Source organism: Lactuca serriola, chromosome 2, assembly GCF_051521515.1.
Source record: "Lactuca serriola cultivar US96UC23 chromosome 2, Lser_US96UC23_V15, whole genome shotgun sequence".
Taxonomy (NCBI): Eukaryota; Viridiplantae; Streptophyta; class Magnoliopsida; order Asterales; family Asteraceae; genus Lactuca; species Lactuca serriola.
Genome location: NC_136409.1, coordinates 182,287,828 through 182,307,482, shown reverse-complemented (window position 1 = coordinate 182,307,482; position 19,655 = coordinate 182,287,828). Strand labels below are relative to the sequence as shown.

The 19,655-nt window shown below is 37.1% G+C and overlaps 1 protein-coding gene and 1 long non-coding RNA gene across 3 annotated transcripts; both read right to left on the bottom strand.

Annotated features, from left to right (window-relative positions):
* Positions 1-623: 623 nt before the first annotated feature.
* LOC145087633 (putative alpha-amylase 2) lies at positions 624-4,854 on the bottom strand. Of its 2 annotated transcripts, none has more exons than XM_079025634.1 (14): positions 4,629-4,854; positions 3,915-4,063; positions 3,777-3,846; positions 3,298-3,691; positions 3,185-3,216; positions 2,975-3,107; positions 2,788-2,885; positions 2,554-2,704; positions 2,327-2,453; positions 2,115-2,230; positions 1,862-1,938; positions 1,317-1,451; positions 1,139-1,207; positions 624-1,034 (listed from the first exon to the last, which is right to left on the bottom strand). In XM_079025634.1, the coding sequence occupies exons 2-14, from the start codon at positions 4,055-4,057 to the stop codon at positions 762-764; spliced, it is 1,818 nt and encodes a 605-aa protein (XP_078881760.1). In that variant the 5' UTR covers positions 4,058-4,063; positions 4,629-4,854; the 3' UTR covers positions 624-761. The 2 variants fall into 2 exon arrangements, with proteins under 2 accessions (XP_078881760.1, XP_078881761.1); XM_079025635.1 differs by having other exon boundaries at positions 3,777-3,837.
* Positions 4,855-9,864: 5,010 nt separating this feature from the next.
* On the bottom strand, positions 9,865-19,236 carry LOC145087632 (uncharacterized). Its single transcript, XR_013700848.1, has 3 exons — positions 18,722-19,236; positions 18,452-18,580; positions 9,865-10,048 (listed from the first exon to the last, which is right to left on the bottom strand). It is a non-coding gene; the product is annotated as an uncharacterized LOC145087632 (long non-coding RNA).
* Between the last annotated feature and the right edge of the window lie 419 nt (positions 19,237-19,655).

The following is a 19,655-nucleotide window of genomic DNA, read 5'->3' as shown; positions in this document are numbered from 1 at the left end:
TACAATCTTTTCTATAAATAGTTATTAGCTTAAAACATGTATTCTACGAAATGGTGTGTTAAATTAGTATATATTTAATATTTTAACTAAAAAGTCTTAGATTATTATTATTATTATTTGTTTACATTGAGTTTCCTTATTGTAATGAAAAAAGTAGATATAAGTTATATGTACCTCAAGGAGAAACTGTTATTTATCTAAACACTAATAATATATTAAAAAAAAATCCTCAACTACTGATCAGATTCCTAAATTGTTCCCGTTCCCGAGTTCAACTTAACAAGAGAAAGGAAAGGAAATTGGTGGAAATGAGAAGAAAATGAAAGAAATTGGTGTTCTCGAGTTTCATTAAAGTAAAGAAATGAAAGGAAGTGGAGAGAAATGAAAAGATCACTGCCCTCCTGTCTTTCCTTCCGATTTGGGAGGATTTGGAAGGAAAGAACAAAATGATTAATTTTCCTTCCACTTCTCTCCAACTCGGGAACACAAAAGAAAATTTTGTTTTCCTTTCCTTTCTCTTCTTTTCTCTCGTGACATTCTTTTCTCTTCTTTTCTTTTCTTTTGATAAACTCGGGAACAGGGTGAAAACGCTTATTCTAAAGCAAAACCAAAGTTAGAAAATCAAATCAAAATATCGGTGTTGCACTTGTATAGACGAATGGATATTACTTATTAAGAAGTAAATATTAGTGAATGTTGGATTCGATTTAGTTATTAGTTGTAATTTCCTGGAATATGGAAATTATAAAAGAAGCAGTGTACTAGATTCTGAACCAAATCTGGTAATCTGAGTGTTTATCCAGGAACTTTTGCCAAGTCCCATGAAGATCAATTTGTTTAGAAGGATTCCAATCAAAGTGACCAAGTTTGATGACCAAGGTGTCCCCTATCTGGGCCACATACCCATCGCTATTTGCATGATAAATCTTGACAACACTCCTGCAGTGGATCCCTGCTCGTTTCCTAGCCTCAATTAGCTCCGTTATCACGTCATGGATCCCAAAATCATAAAAATGGTCATAAAACACCACAGGCTGCAATATAAAATATAAATCCATTAAATCCAACAGAAACTATATATATATATTTTTTTTTTTTTTGGTCACAGAATAACAAATAATATTCAGATGGAACTTACAGTCCCCGGATGGGTTAAGATGTAAGCATATCCTTGCATAAGTTTATCCCGTGGAAATGGCCAATGTCCCTGTATTATATGTATGTAACAAATTATTAAATACCCATGAGACCAAAAATTTCATATAATATGTGACTCTGTGTGTGTGTGAGAGAGAGAGAGAGGAGGAGGAGTTGACCTGTGTTGAGCCGGTATCATGATTTTCCAAGAAAGTGACAGCACGTGAGGGCCACCATCCCATGACTCCTGGTGGCTTTCCAGCAGGATCTATTAATCTCCAATATTCATTATGCAATGCCGAATGAAGTATTCCCTGCATCAAACCCCACTACAATTACTACTAATCTACTGCTTCCTTTCCTTCATAAATCATAATCATTATCAAACACGGAATGGAATTTGATTCCTTCTTTATAGTCTGGTTTTTTTTTTTTTTTCATTCCTTGATGGAATACGTCTATATGCACTTTTTTAGCGATATATTTTTATGTGATTAAAGTTTATTTTTATTAAAAACCAACATTTTCTTTGTTATTTATCAACTTAATTTTCTAATTGTACATAACAAACATGTTTGAAAGACTCATTTCATTCCCTTAAGCCAACCAAAAATGATAATGGAATCTAATGATCCATTCCGTTATACGTTTTGCTCATTCCATTCCATCAAGTAGTTTCTAGTTCCTCTTGTTGTGACATCAAACAATATGATAATTCTCATACCTTTGTTGTGACATCAAATGCAGATGAGGTGCCACCAGTCGCATTGATCCAGTTAATTACACGTTGACGATGTGCATCTGTGAGCATATTAATAATCCAAATCAGCTATTAATGAGTAATTTAAATGAAAGACCAAAACAAACACAGATTAGCACAAGAACTACAAAAAAAAAGTTCACTTTTAAAGTTTTCAGTTTTATGTTTCCGTGTGACATTTTACATGGTATCTAAGAAAAATGAATATAAAAGTTACCTTGGTTGTAGCACAGATTACCACCTTCATAAGCCATACTATCCCAATACTCCCCAATGGCAAATGCAGGATTTGAAGCTTCAATGTATTCTTTAACATATCCACCTGAGAAACCCCTACAAAGATGAATAAAATAACATAAATAACATAACAATCGGCTTGTAAGAAAAAAAATATATATATATCTAGTATTGACCAAAATAGCCTTTGACCTCACAAAGTCAAGGCGCCACCCATCATAACCAATATTGTTCCGAAGCCAGTTCAGCCACCGTTTTACATCATTTCGTACAAAATCCTGGGAATGATCAATGTTTGGTGCTGCATGAAATATGTCACCTGCAATTCATAACATGAAAAACACATATCCTTACATAAACATTGAATCTATAAATCATATTTATATTTGTTTTAGAGAGATATATTCAATTATTCATACCACTTGAAGGATTTCCACGACCCTGAAAATTTGGATCATCACAAACAATTGCTTCAGGTCCCCAGGGAAGTTTCCCGCCAAAAATATTCCATACTCCATTTTCACTCTGTTTATGAGCACATCTATGATTTAACACAACATCTCCCAACGCCTGTAAAAGATTAAAAAAAAAAACATATTTATGTATCATCAGATTTTCCTCCAAACTATTTTTTAAAGATGACTAAATAATACCAGAAGATGGTGATTGTGCATCTCCTCTATGCAATGCTTCAGCTCCTCCTGTGTCCCGTATGCTGAGTTCAAGTTGTATAGATCAGAAGGCATGTACCCTGAAGTCATTCCATGAAATGTATCAACACTTTTATATCATGCCATGTATTTTTTTAAGTCACAATAAATACTTTTAAGTCATAAAGACCTTGTGGGGCAACCGATTCAGTTGGAGGAGGTAACCACACTGCTGTTATACCACAGCGAGATAAATCTGCAGCCTTTGGAGCCAGATCCATGTACCACTTTTTTCTACAACTTTCCCAATTAAAACCTTGAAACTATGAAAACAATTTATCAAAGATTAATGAAAGAACAAAAATGGTAGCTAATTAGTAATTTATATTAAGTTACTAACCACTATCTCACGTCCTGTGCCAGTTCCTGGCTCTGTGATTTGTGAAGCAAAGAACAAGTCAAATTACAAATAATGGGCAAAATAGATAGAAAAGCAAAGATTAATAAAAAAACCTAGTTTTATTTCTTCTGGGGTCTTCTGCCATTGAATGGTTTTTCGTTGCAGAGCACGTTCTAGAGACTTCCGTTTCTTTTCAATTAACTCTTTCTCAATTACATGTTCAATTAATGTGTCCCCATCTTTTGGCTTTGCTTTTGCAATTGACCATACTTCAGAAGGATTAGGCAATTCCAAAGACTTGAATTTTGATGTGTTGACTTCAGAAATGTCAATCTTTTTAGGAGGAAACTTAGGACGAACAGAACCTATCCTTCGTGCCATCCAGTCTGGTATTTCTCTACGTGGTCCATCACTGAGTAATTTTGATTTTTGAGAATCATCATCAACTACAAGAGCTAGTCTTCCACCATTATCAACAGTTATTGAATCTTCTGATATTGCTATTTCCTTTTCATGCATTATGCCATGGATGTCAAAATGGTGTCCATAACAATGATGTTCAACAACTTACAACTAAAGGAGTATAACATACCACAGTGCAGCACATAAAGTTACTTGATTTGAACATGCGATCACTTTTGTGTAAGCATTTTCTGCAAAGACTACATGTTGGATTCCAACAGATTTATGAACATTTGAAAGTAAGGTGAGTAAGAAAGGTAATATAAACCTTTTACTATTGAAGTGCTTTCTACAGTTTAGTGTGTATTTCTTGGGACTGACATACGATTTAGATCCACCAATGCCTGAGGAAACAAAAAGGTGGTGTGGATGGGTCTGGAAGGCAATATCTGCTACTGAGATTGTAGCCATTTATTCCTGTCAAGAGAATGAATAATCATATAACAAATCTTAGAGTTAAAACTACAAATATTATTGAGTATTAAAATTACTACAGGGAAGTAATAGTGACAAAGTTTTCACATAATCAAACTGATAAACGTGATTAATTTCTCCTTAATCTGGAAACCGTATGATCATGTCACACTAGCACTTCTAGTAATGTATCTATAGGTTATTTTATTAAGCTAGGTTAAATGGTGCCAAATCACCCCTTCCAAGAGAAAAAAGAACAAGCAGTTTCAACTACGAAATTGAATTGGACGAAATGGAGTATAGAAACTAGTTAGTCTAATCAACGTCAGATGTAAAATCTCACAATTATACCAGCTGAACGAAGTCAAATCAAACAGACATACAAATATTAAATAAAAAAGAAAACAGTTCAAAGCGCACACACATTAAAGCATATAGATTATAAGCATGCATAAACATTTGCATTGAGCATGTAAAAATCCTAATTTCAGATAGAAATTCAATCCATACAAATTAACATACATTAGTGATTACAGAAGTAGGTAGAGGAATACGAGATATCTCTGACCTGAAATCGGGAATTCAACACCAGAAGCAGGCTGCTATCAAGTATCTGGGTGGTTAATTGAGCATTATTTGCATTTGGCAGCTGCAACAGTGTTTCGATACAATTATCAATGGATAAATATCGTCATTTATGTAAGTATTGGCGACGAAAGCGGGAGTTCTTAATTCCTAATGGCGCGGAGAAAAAGGAGAGAGACTTTTCGGTGCTGGTGCCGCACACGGGATCTCGCCATAAAGCACTCTTTGCGTAAATGACCTTATTGCCCCCGCAAGGAACGTGAGTCACCTGGAGTTTTATACTTTTAAAAATATATATTTACATACCTTTGTTAACACAAGCCAAATACTTAAAAAAAATATATTTACATATTAGGTGGGGGTTGCAAGTCGGTCGCCAAGACCTTTGCTAGCACAGGCCAAATACCGCCCCATGTGTCTCGTTAAGGCCTAAGGGGCTATCGCTAAATGCTTAACGACAGGAGAGAGGAGAGAGCAAATGGTAAATGGTAAGGGTGAGTTTTGATTAGCTATTGCTATTTTTTTTCAAAATAAAATCTATTTAAAACTACACACTACCACTCTCTATCTTTTTCAATGTATACATTCTAAACTTACATGACAATAAAAAATTAAAAAAAAAAAAAAAAAAAAAAAAACACTTACGTGTCAATAAAAAAAACTAACGTGACAATGTGTTAGGAGTGTTATCACTCCTTCCCGCCTTAGGTTATAAGGAGTGAAGTCGCTATGGGGCTCGTTAGGAGAAGGAACACCACCCCCTAGCTTTCACTAGAGGACTCGCTAAGCTAGTGTCGCTACAGACATAGTAAGAGAAGAGAGAGGGAAATGGCTTGTTGTGTAATCCCATGCCCTGTCCTTCAATAGGCAGGAAACATATCTAACATTCGCCTCCTCAGGGCAGAAACTCGTCCTGAACACGTTAGCCATATCTACTAACCACCTCATACTGGCAATGGGGTCCTTCTCTCTATGGAACGCATGAGCTCCACAAGCACGGAACTCCCGGAAAGAAAGAGTACAAGCTCCAATGATGGTCATAACCTCAGCACGGAACGCACCCAACCGCTCATCCAAGATCTCCGAAATACTGCAAGAAATCTTCGATGAGATGAATTCCCGCATCTGCTCGCTAATTGGCTCAGCACCTGCACCTGAGCGAGAACCAGATCTAGAACCGGAACCACCTCCCTGTGTACTCATTATGAAACTGAAATACGACATGCCAAAGATCAGAACATATACAAAATCCTCCTCCCATACACTTCTTGGATTCTCCAAGACGCTCACCGATTCGAGTATGGATAATGTGCTTTCAGTAGTATGGGCCCAATACTACCTCCATACATGTCCATACTTTCCTCAGCAATCATTCTGAATCCTCTAAGTCACCTTCTCAAGCCATTGCACCAAAAACTCACTAAACAGTGCAACAAAACCCACTGAAGCACATCCTAGGCTCTCCTAGGTTCCCGACCCCACCTAGCCCTTGGCTGCTGAAGGACTCCCACCAATGTCAACCAACTACCTCATGAATATATTCACATGCAACAGAGATCAGATAATCCTTCGAGTAAAAGACTCAACCCTAGAACGGTTGGACTCAAACGAGAGTTTCATAATAGGGTCAAATCCATCACTCTGAGATTATTTAACTTGTGTCGCATATGGCTTAACATATTCACTTAGTAACTGATCCACATCACTAAGAGCCCCACAAAGCACAAAACAAGCAGCATTCAGACAACGGAAAAATCTAACCAACATACACTAATCAAGTAATTATATCCACCTGTATGAAAACCATACTAGCATGCAATTCTAAAAGCTTATACAATCAGGCACAAAACGCATCTCTCCTAGCATACAATCCCGAGCAGATCCTTAGCCCTAAACTAGCATGCAGTTCTTATAATCATATCATATATCATAATAAACATGTATTGGTATTTTGGGAACGATTCAAGATCAAATAAGAAGGAAATTTTTGGTAGGAAGGTAAGAAGTTTTTTTTCTACATATTTTTTTAGCGAACAAACAAAATGAATCATTAGATGATTCATTTGTAAGATGATTCACAAGAAAAAATTCTCAAAAAAACATCTTGATGATTCATTTATACAATGATTTTGTTGTTATTCACTAAAATTGTCACAAAAGTGAATTTTTTCTTAATTTACTTAAAAATGAATCATAAAGATGTTTTTTTGGGAATTTTTTCTTAATTTACTTAAAAATGAATCATAAAGATGTTTTTTTGGGAATTTTTTCTTGTGAATCATCTTACAAATGAATCATTTAGTGATTCATTTCTTTTGTTCGTCAAAAAAATATGTAGAAAAAAAACTTCTTACCTTCCTACCAAAAAAAATTTCTTACCGGATCTATATCCTTTTGGGAACCACTTACTTGAGTTCGGCTTATTGCAAGCATCACACCCTTTTCTTTAATTAGAAATTTCTTTTTAATTAGATGTTTATTTTATGAAAATTTCACCAAACTCTCAGTTTGAGTTCAGACACACCCGAGAGTATGCCCAAATCCCTCAAACCAAGGCTCTGATACCAACTTGTAACGTCCCGAAAATCACAGGGTAAAATTTTCATATTTAATATAAATATTCAGACATTCCTTTATCCTTATCCAAACAATTTAAAAGCCTTCCAGAGTAAAAACATTTATCAGAGTAAATCTAAAAAATCATGAATTGCAAAAAAAAAAAAAAAAAAAAAAAACATTGGTGTATGTGCTACGATCAAGTCGGGTCATTCCCTTTCGAACCGGAAGTACCTGAAAGAATAAACCAAAAATGTAAGCACAAAGCTTTGTGAGTTCCCCAAATACCACATACCATACATATCAAACGAGCCATACATGACATACATATTCAATAAATCAATAAAAATGCTATGTGCCAACCATAGTCTTGTCATTATGCTACGAGCCGCCTCGTGGTCTTCCTTGCCAGGTCGAGGGCCAAAACCATGGGTCTTATAGACAAGTGATAAAAGCCACCTCCTGGTATTCCATGCAAGCATCACAAAGACAACCGATATACAATCTACAAGTACTTAACTAGTAACTTCCAGAGTTCAGACTCTGGTCTTGCATACAATTTGCCAGGAGCCGTCTCTTGGTCTTTCATAAAAAATGCCAAGGGCTACCCCCAGGTCTTCCTACAATACATAAACCAAATGGACTAGCATTGGTGCCTTCGATCCATAAAACAGTGAGGAGACTCACCTCGACAGACGAACCCACGAATAGATCTCTGACTGCTGACCCGCTAAAAGCCTTGCGCTATCAAACAAATAACACCTAAATAACAATCAGGTTCCGATCCAAAACCAATAATCCATACATGGGGTAAAACGACCATTTTACCCCTCACCTAGTTTGGTCCAAGACTAAGGTGTTAACACGCTGCCGCACACGTATTAAACAAATAAATTTATCACTGCTTGGAATGCACTAAAAAGATAGCACAGGGAAGCAGGGTCGAATCCTCAGGGACACAGCCTAAAAGTCAATGCCTTTTTGCATCAGGCACATCTAGTCAAGAAACAGAATATAAAAAGGGGATTTTGAATTAAACTAAAAATTAAAAATGCAGTGATATTAAATTAAACGAAAATGAATATAAAAAATGATTTCAGTTCTGCTACGACTTTCCTAATCATGCAATCAACCCATATCCGGTTATTTGAGATTCATTCTATCTAAGTTGGTACTGAGAAAAACTAACAAGCTCTAGTAATTTCTCTTTTACCTTATTTAGTTAACCAAAACAAGCTCTTCAATTAACCCTAACTTTTTACTGTCTAATATTAAACAATCTCTTAATTAAGATCAGAAAAGTAGCAATATAATCTATGTAAAATTCTCAGCAATATCCAATACTTCTCACATGCTCGGAAGCGTAAAAATATGATTTTTACAGTTTATAATAAAGTCAAATCCCAAACACGGAACCGATTTATTACTTGTTACTTTTACCAGTTGAAAAGAACAATTACGGATTCTATTAACTGATTAACTGGAAGGATAAAACCCTAGCTAGGTGATTAGGCTAACAAGAATCAAAATCAAACATTCATTAAGAACAAAACTGAAGAATCTAGATAGAAACACAAATCAAAAACCATATCTAATGATCAATCACATGAAAAGTACTCATATTTGCAAAACTGAAAACTAGGGTTTAGCCAGACATGGCCAAAAACAAAATCAAACTAAATAAAAGAAACATTACTAATCAATCTAGATAAACTAAATGTGTGAGGTGATTCGCAGTCTTCAGATCTCCAAAAGTCGCTGAAAGAACTCAAAAATCGCCTTCTGAAGTGGTTTTCTTCGTCTGGAATCGTCTAACCCTTACAACTGATTATGAGGGTTGTATTTATACTCAAGTTGGAAGCTTCCAGAACAAGAAAGGGATAACATGCGATCGCATGTATTGAGGTTGCGATCGCAGGCTTTGAAATAAATGCGTCACGGGCCTTTTTAATGAAGTAGGATACTATTTTGACACTTTTTGGCCAACCTGCGATCGCATGTACACAACCTGCGATCACATGTATCGATTTTTCACTCCCGGATGAATTTTTGGCACAAAAAAAAAAACTCGAATCCATGTTGCGACCAAACCTGGGATCGCAAAAAGTGTAACATCCTGTTTCATTAATAAATAAATAGATAAAATTTGATGAATGAATAGTCGCAATAAACTCATATTATTTAGGGGATTATTGGTTTTGGGAAGCCAAATGTTATAAATCGGATCATTCGGGGGTTAAAAAGTAATTTTGGAATTTATTTTGAAAAGATTTTGGAGGCCAAGGGGCTATTTGGTAAGTATTAGACTTAAATTGTAAAGGATTTCAGGAGACTGGGTTAAAAACGTAAATTTCAGACTTAAAATGAAAGGAATTGGGGGAGCGGGGGTATAAAGAGTAAATTTTGGGCCTTTTTTGCAAAAGTGTTTATGGGGAGGGACCAGTTCAGCCATTATGGCAAACATTTAGATGGAGCGGGTATTTAGGGGTTTAAAACCCTAACCCTAGCGCAACATAACCAGTCGTCACCTTCACCTTGTACCTCCCGTCTCCGGCGCCGCACCCCCCTTACGTTTTGTCACACCCTAAAACCTGAACGGTGGAAACGTTCGGGGGCGGAGGACGTCATGTACAGTATCACAACAATGCAAAGTGTAACACCGTAAAAATTAAGACAATTTTTCACTTTTAAAAAAACACATTCATTCATAATCATTTTCAAGAAAACATTGTATCAACATTATCTCATTACAAATCCCAAAATCAAATCATAATAAACTCCACGGGGGTGTGTGTATGTGTGTGTGTACAGATCATGTCGGCGCCTTCCCGCGGTCATCGTTGGTACCTGAGACACATAACACAAAACACTGTAAGCATAAATGTTTAGTGAGTTCCCCAAAATACCACTCTAACACATATTAGCCACTCAAGGCTATAACTCTGCTGACCCTCTGGTCGGTGTGTCCCAGTGGAACCCTCCAGTTCCAACTCTATGTGGGCCCTCTGGCCCTAACACTGTGGACCCAAAGGTCCTAACTCTATGGACCCACTGGTCCTAACTCTGAAACTCTGAATCATGCATATCACATATCACAATAAATCTCAACACATAAATAACATACATATACATTGGCACATAGCTCTAAAATATACTGTCACATAACTCTGTTACCACTCTAGGTAAAGTATAGTGAGAAGACTCACCTCAGATGTCTCGGTAACTCTCTGACTCGGTAGAATACGATCTAGCCTCTGTTGGAATAGTGTCTAAGGCTACAACTATATTTGGCAAGTATTTGACCCGGTTGTACATGGTCCTTTTGGGTTGCCTTCACCATAGCAACTTGATAGGATGATTTATAATGAGAGAAGGAATATTATTAATATATTATAAGAATAATATAATGAATAATGATATTGTTATTTGATTAATGTAAGTCATAAATTAATTAGGAATTAATTTGGTGACTTAAAGAGATTAATTAAATAAAGGGGTATAAACTGTCAATTGTTTGATAGTTGCACTTTAGGCTATAAATCCCTTAAGGATAAGGGGGGACAAATTATAGGGCTTTGGATAGGCTTAGATTTCGTCCAAAGGGATTATCTATTAGGGTATTGGATTGCTTAGGGCCTAAGTTATCCAATTAGGGTTTAAGGGTGAAACCCTAGGAGCCATACAAGTATAAATAGACCCCAAGGGCTAAGGAATTTCGTAACTTGTGCTTAGAGAAGAAACCCTGGCCGATTTGATCCCTTCTCCTCTCTCCTAAATCATCTTCTTGCTAGTTGGTGTTTGTAAGCCATTAGAGGAGTGACAGTTGTGACTCTAAAGCCTCAAGGACAAGAAGATCAAGCAAGTGATTCAAGGTAAACTTCTAATCTCTGATTTCATATTGTTATTATAGTCTATTAGCCACTAGAAGTCTTGGATTCAATGTATGTTCAATTAGAGAAACCTAGATCCAAGCATTAGGGTAGCATGTGCACATAGGAATGTTCATATGGCTAAAACCCATCAGTGGTATCAGAGCCTAGATTGGTTTCTATTGAATTGATACTTTGATTGCTTGTTTGTTGCTGAAAAAATCGTTTTTTTGTCCTCTGCCTGATGAACTCGGCGAGTAGGCTCAACTCGGCGAGTCCATCTGGGTACTCGGCGAGTTCGAGTGTCAGAAAGAGCAATATTCGGGATTTCTTGCTGTTTATCTTTGAGATACTTTCCTTAATCATATTAGATCAATATAAATCCGATTTTATGATATATATATATGAGTATATTCTTGACCTAATTGAAGATATTTATCAATTAATAAAATATTTGTTTCCTTATGTGATAATTGATTAATTATTTTAATTAAATTGGTAAATTGTTTTGCAAGAAATCATTAAATAAATCAAATATGGACAATTATGGAATTAATTGTTAATTTAGATTATTTGTTATTTGATCCTCTATGTTTTAAAAGTTTAAAACTTTCCCTCAAGTTTTGAAATTTATGTTTTGTGATTAAAAGTTTAATTTAGACAATTTAAATTTCAAACCCTAGAATTTTACAAGTTTAAAATTCAACCCTACACTAATATAATATTACAAGATATATATATATATATATATATATATATATATATATATATATATATATATACATACATATATATATATATATATATGTATAATTAAAATGCTAGTCTTACCGTTAGTAGGCCTCATTCACGAAGCCGGTCTATAAGGTGGGTATAAGGTTGCTGCCTATAAAATGGCGCTTAATGGGTGTACACTCACACCCACCGCTTGCTTGATCGGTGGAGGGTCGTTAGCCGAACGGGTATGATAGGGCAACCTCATCTCTTCTTTAAAAGTATAATATGAAATACAAAGTAACTACATGTTTTTCAAAAATTTCCCGATCTTAGTTACTTTAGGAAAAGTGAATTGATGCAATCCCATGAAATTGCACTTTGCACCCTTGCTAAGAAGTTAGTGGAGCGCGTGTGGTTTACCGGCACACTAATTTGTTCTAAGCAAAGGTGGCAAAGGGTGATTCATTGTTTATCATAGTTTGATGGAGCGTGTGTGGTTTACCGACACATCGAATAGGTGATCGTTACAATGAAGGCACCCTGTAAATTTGCATGGTAATTCACACCCACTTTATGATCCTCGGTATCCCAGTCACAAACGAGAGGGGCATATCGAGATTTAAACATGCCATTGAAAAGTTTCAATGAATCTCATCCAAACCTAGGAATTCTCAATACATTTATCTTTAGATTTGAACAATTGTTGCTATTCACCATAAATGGCTAGAAACATCATTTCATTTCATGGTTTGTTTAGACAAGGTTTTAGATTTTCTTTTAATAATGAGAATGGTTCTATTCTTGCTTATCTAAATGGTGTCTTATATTTTGAAGCTATACCATGTAATGGAATTTATGAAACTGTTATGATTGTAGATAACTTAGGAAATGATGTTTTATGCATGGATTCTTCCAATGGTGAGGATAGAGCATCCTTGTGGCATTGTCGTCTTAGACATGTCAACAAGAAGCGCATAGCCCAACTCCAAAAGGATGGAGTGTTGGAGTCATTCGACCTTAGGGAAGATGACACATGCAAGTCTTGTTTACTTGGAAAGATGACTAAGTCACCCTTCACAAGTACATGTGAAAGGGGTGAAGGTCTATTGGACCTAATACATACCGATGTATGTGGACCGTTTAGATCAACCACGAAGGATGGAAACCGCTTCTATGTGACTTTTATCGATGACTATAGTAGATATGGGTATATTTACTTAATCAAGCAAAAGTCGGAAACTTTTGAAAAGTTCAAAGAGTTCAAAAATGAAGTGGAGAATCAATTGGGCAGCAAAATCAAGATGCTTCGATCCGATCGAGGAGGAGAGTACCTAAGTCTTGAATTCCATGACTATCTCAAAGAGTGTGGAATAGTTTCACAATTGACGCCACCTAGGACACCGCAGTTGAATGGTGTGGCAGAAAGGCGTAATCGAACCTTGTTATACATGGTTCGCTCTATGATGAGTCGTGCTTCACTACCTATCTCTTTTTGGGGGTATGCCTTAGAGACTGCCGCCCATATCCTTAACCGAGTCCCTACTAAGAAGGTTGCCAAAACACCTCACGAGATGTGGACAGGGAAAGCTCCCTCGTTGGCACATATCAAGGTTTGGGGTTGCGAGGCTTTCGTAAGACGAGATACTCACGACAAGCTCGAACCTCGTAGTGAGCGATGTATTTTCATAGGCTACCCGCAGAAATCCTTTGGATATCTCTTCTATAGACCGAAGGACAATGTTGTCTTTGTTGCGAGGATAGGAGTTTTCCGAGAGCGAGAACTCATAAGCCAAGGAGACAGTGGGAGGCAAATCGAGCTTGAAGAGATTCAAGAATCGATAGATGAAGGAACCTCTACCGCTAGCACTCAACCCGATGAGGAAACTCCAGTTGAACCAATTGACGAGTCCTTACCTCTTAAACGTTCCCAAAGAGTTAGAGTTCAACCCCAGTTTTATTGTTTTCATATTACTACCGAAGGGGACACGTATATTAGTGATGGTACACTAATAAATCTAGATGAACCTAATAGCTATAAGGAAGCCATGGCAGGCCCGGAGTCTGTAAAATGGAAGGAGGCGATGGACAGCGAGATCCAGTCCATGTATGACAACCAAGTTTGGAATTTGGTTGATAATGTGCCCGGACGTAAGACCGTTGGGTGCAAATGGATCTTCAAGAAGAGGACCGACGTGGATGGAAACGTACACACATATAAAGCGCGATTGGTTGCGAAGGGCTTTACTCAAACTCCCGGAGTTGACTATGATGAGACCTTCTCACCAGTTGCGAAGATTAAGTCTATTAGAGTGATGTTAGCTATTGCCGCATTTCATGATTATGAGATTTGGCAAATGGATGTCAAAACCGCTTTCCTTAATAGGAAGTTGGCTGAGGATGTTTACATGGCTCAGCCACAGGGTTTTGTCGATCCGAAGCATCCGAATAGAGTGTGTAAGCTTGAGAAGTCTATTTATGGACTTAAGCAAGCGTCTCGCAGATGGAATCTTTGCTTCGATGAGAAAGTCAAAGAGTTTGGATTTGTACGAAGCGAAGATGAATCATGTGTATATGTCAAAGCCAGTGGGAGTATAGTAAGCTTCCTCGTTCTGTATGTCGATGACATACTACTCATAGGAAACGACGTCCCGACTCTGCAGGAAGTTAAGTCCTGGCTCGGGAAGTGCTTCGCTATGAAGGACCTCGGAGAGGCTTCCTATATTCTGGGAATAAGGATAGTAAGAGAGCGAAGTAAGAGACTAATAGGACTTAGTCAGAACACTTACTTAGATAAGGTACTAAAACGTTTTAGTATGGAAAACTCGAAGAAGGGAGAATTACCGATACAAAGTAATGCCAAGTTGAGTAAGACTCAAAGTCCGAGTACCGAAGCTGAAATAGCAGAAATGAGCCGAGTACCATACGCTTCCGCAGTTGGCTCAATCATGTATGCTATGACTTGTACTCGCCCTGATGTAGCATTTAATTTGAGCATGGTTAGCAAATATCAAGGGAATCCTGGCAGAGCCCATTGGATTGCGGTTAAGAATATTCTTAAGTACCTTCGGAGGACGAATGAATGGTTCTTAGTCCTCGGAGGGAGTGATGACTTGAAGGTGCAAGGGTATAGTGACACCAGCTTTCAGACCGACAGGGACAACTACCGTTCGTAGTCGGGCTGGGTCTTTACCCTGAATGGAGGAGCAGTAACTTGGAAAAGTTCCAAGCAAGAAACCGTAGCTGATTCAACGTGCGAATCAGAGTACATTGCAGCAAGCGAAGCGTCGAAGGAGGCAATATGGTTAAAGAACTTCATCGGTGATCTTGGAGTTGTACCTGCCATAAAGGAGCCCATGGAGATTTTCTGTGATAATGAAGGAGCGTTTGCCTTGACCAAGGAACCGAGGGATCATGGTAGATCTCGACGTATCGACAGAAAATATCACTTTATTAGACATCGTGTAGAAGAAGGACAACTCGTAGTGAAGAGGATATCATCAGAAGATAACCCAGCAGATCCTCTTACGAAGGGACTGAGTAGGGTTAAGCACTTGCAGCTTGCTAGGAGTATTGGGCTGAAGGATGATATTAGTATAGATTAGATAGTAGTAGAAACGTGTAATAGATAAATGTAATTAACATTTGATGATTAAATAAAAGAGTATTATTTATGAGTAATGTTACTGTCTTATGTTAATTGTTTAACTATTGTTTCATTTTGCATGTTTTGACTTCCAGAATAATTGAGTTTATTAAGAATAACCGAATTGTTCAAATTGTCCACAATCGTTCATATGTTGGAAGTAGGTATGAATGAAGATTGTCATGAATTGGTGTGTAGATTGTCTAAATGGTATTAGACATAGCAAAAGTCTGCTGCAACGTTCATGAGTGCTTATGAACTAGTTTTGAGCATTGGAACAAACACGTGCTTGCTGGAATCACCTTATGGAATATGATAAAAAGGGTGATCGCAAGACGATAATATCATATAGTCTTAAAACCAAGATATATGGTTTGTTGTTTGTTAATTGGTTGTACATTGATAATGCGAAACCGCATCAGTAACTTGATGTTATAAAGCGCATTCTTGTGTATAGTTGATTAATGAATAAGTAAATGCATATAAGTTGAAGTTTATCTGTTACTTTTATCTTAAGAAGGTAAAAGCGGTATCTCGGCCGCTCGATGATTTGATTTGACTTATGTGTCGGGCCCGGTCAGAACTGAATTGATGTGTTCGATTAAGTTCTATGTCGAATAAATCGGAGATCGAGAAACCAAATGCTAGACAAATTAGTTCCATAAAATTGTCAGCATGATATCTAAACAGAGGACTGTACGATCCCTTATCTAAAGGACAAGATTGATTAGATCAGAGTTTGGCAGCGTCTTTGAGAGCTACGATTGCTAATCGGGATATACTTGTATATATAGTTACTAGACTTATCCAAGTGGGAGACTGTTGGAATAGTGTCTAAGGCTGCAACTATATTTGGCAAGTATTTGACCCGGTTGTGCATGGTCCTTTTGGGTTGCCTTCACCATAGCAACTTAACAGGATGATTTATAATGAGAGAAGGAATATTATTAATATATTATAAGAATAATATAAGGAATAATGATATTGTTATTTGACTAATATAAGTCATAAATTAATTAGGAATTAATTTGGTGACTTAAAGAGATTAATTAAATAAAGGGGTATAAACTGTCAATTGTTTGATAATTGCACTTTAGGCTATAAATCCCTTAAGGATAAGAGGGGACGAATTCTAGGGCTTTGGATAGGCTTAGATTTCGTCCAAAGGGCTTATCTATTAGGGTATTGGATTGCTTAGGGCCTAAGTTATCCAATTAGGGTTTAAGGGTAAAACCCAAGGAGCCTTACAAGTATAAATAGACCCGAAGGGCTAAGGAATTTCGTGACTTGTGCTTAGAGAAGAAACCCTGGCCGATTTGATCCCCTCTCCTCTCTCTTAAATCATCTTCTTGCTAGTTGGTGTTTGTAAGACATTAGAGGAGTGACAGTTGTGACTCTAAAGCCTCAAGGACAAGAAGATCAAGCAAGTGATTCAAGGTAAACTTCTAATCTCTGGTTTCATATTGTTATTATAGTCTATTAGCCATTAGAAGTCTTGGATTCAATGTATGTTCAATTAGAGAAACCTAGACCCAAGCATTAGGGTAGCATGTGCACATAGGAATGTTCATATGGCTAAAACCCATCAGCCTCCGCCTAATCACATAAAATAAATACCCTCATGAATATAACTCCCAGGACTAGACTCAACCCTCTCATGGCACCCTCAGAAGGGTGAAAGACCATTTTATCCCTCTCTTGGCTCAAAGGCCCCCAGTGTTGACCAAAGCCCAAAATTCAACAAAAGTCAACGGTCAACTTGACCCGACTCGTCGAGTGCACTTGGGCGACTCGGCGAGTCTACACGTGTCCACTAACTCTTTAGTCCCGCTTGGCACGTCGAGTTCCTCCCCTTGCTCGACGAGTCACACCTAGCATGAATCGCGGGGCCACCTCGACTCAACTCGCCGAGTCTCAAGAAAAACTCGGCGAGTTCCGCCTTGAACTCCAGTCCTCTAATCCCCTTTGACTCACTTAGTTAATTCCCCAACCCGGCAAGTCTTATCACTAAGTGATTTACGGGAAACCCTAACCCTACTCACCGAGTCTACTCTTTGGACTCGGCGAGTTCATGCCATGCACAAACTCCTTTGACCTCCTGAGGTCAGATCTGTTCCTTAAATCCACAGATCTAACCTTCCCAAGCATGATAATCACATAAAGTTCAGACCTTGACACTCATATAACATCTAGATGGTCTCACTTGGTGATTTAGCCTCAAAAATAACCTCCTAAGTTCATGGCTCCCAGAATAACCCATAAAGCTCCAAGGGTTAAGGTCTATGGACCTCTTTGAGTCCAGATCCAAAGCATAAACTCGAGAAGGGACCAATTGCTCCACTTGTCCATCCTCTAAAGGGGTTAGAAAACCCTAACTCTAAAAATCAACACCAAATCTGAAGAAGTTCCGAATAAATACCTCAATATGTGAATTACATATAATTCATATGTGAATTACATGTGATTTATATGTGAATCACATGATTAAAACTAAGGAATTTTGTGAATTTATATTGAAACTAGGGAAAAGCTTACTTTACAGGCCTGATTTGGTGTATCCAGTTTACACAATGGAAATACATCAATTCACATATATGCATTAACTTGTTATATGTTTTGTTTTTTATATGGAACAGATACCTTATTAGACCAACAAATCCTCTCTTGCCATGAAAATTTTTGAGCTAATTCAGAACAAGGTACTCCTTTCATGTATACATATAAGTTCATTATATAAATAGGTTTGATACAAAACTGCACTTGATTCATAATTATGAAAAGGATGAAAATGCAACAAATTCCTAGTTTTACACATTTGCACATATGAATGCCTCAATTATTATTAAAAATGTATCACCAGTTTCGCTGCACATTTGAACTAATGCAATATGGAAGCTGATGGCATATATTTACACATGTATACATATAAGTTCATTAAATAAAAAAGCAACAACACCTTAACAACTTAGTGAATCAAAATTCTTGCTCAATTGGAGGCTTTGAGAGAGACAATTTACTAACCTTTCTCTATTTGTGTTTCTTTCCATTTGTTCAATAGAATGTGAATGTGGCTTTAAATTCACTCTTGGTATCTCAAGTCCCTGATTTCCATATTCTGTCGGATTTGCATTTCCATACATCTCATTTCCACTATCCACAAGATCCATTGGAATTAGAAATCAGAAGTAAGAAAGTAGCAACCAGAAATCAAAAATTGAAAATGAGAAGTAGCAACTAGAAATCACATTATTAAGTAGCAACAATAAATAACAAATGAGAAGTATAGATTACCACATGTGGAGCGCGGATATGAAATCAGGTCGTCGTTTGTGAAGATGAAATCAGGTCGTCGATTCAGTGAAGCAACATCGGCAGGAAGAAGTCGTTCGTTGACCTCGTTTCAGTTCGAATTGATCAATGGATTCGATCGGAAGACCGTCTAGATCTAATGAATTGATAGAACAACGAAGATAGGATTTGATTTACTAAATGAGGCGCAGATGTGAATCGCTCGATAGAGATGGGACGAAACACACAAACATGTCGTCAGAGATGCTAATCGATCATCGGAGATGAGATGAAGATGTGAATCAGCCGCGAGATCTGTTCTCTTCTCATAAACTGAACCAATAGATCGGTGGCGATGGAATCATTGAATGAATCATCACCGTCGATGATATAGAGATTAACAAGTTTCTTCCTTTATCGACGACAAAGGTAACGGTGGTCAATGCAGGGAGGTGGGAGGCGGTAGATGGAGGGAGGTGGTCGATATGCAGAAGAAGAGAGAGAGAGAGAGAGAGAGAGAGAGAGAGAGAGTAATTTAGTATTTTAGATTAATTGATAATTTATATTTTATGTAATTTTGAAACAATACCGAATTTACCCCTAACCCTAAGATTCATTGATAAAAACCTAAAATGCCACTAAACTCATTTATAATTACAATTATGCCATTTTTAATCTAAGCCATTAAATTTTTTGATCTAACGCTCTACCATTAGTTCTCGGGTTCTCAGGAAACTTTGACGTCTCGTTCCCGAGTTTAATAAAAGAAAAGAAGAGAAGAGAAAAGAAAGTTATGAGAGAAAAGAAGAGAAAAGAAAGGAAAACAAAATTTTCTTTTGTGTTCCCGAGTTGGAGAGAAGTATAAGAAAAATGAATCATTTTATTATTTCTTTCCAAATCGGAAGGAAAATTATCTTCACATTTTCCTCTACTTCTC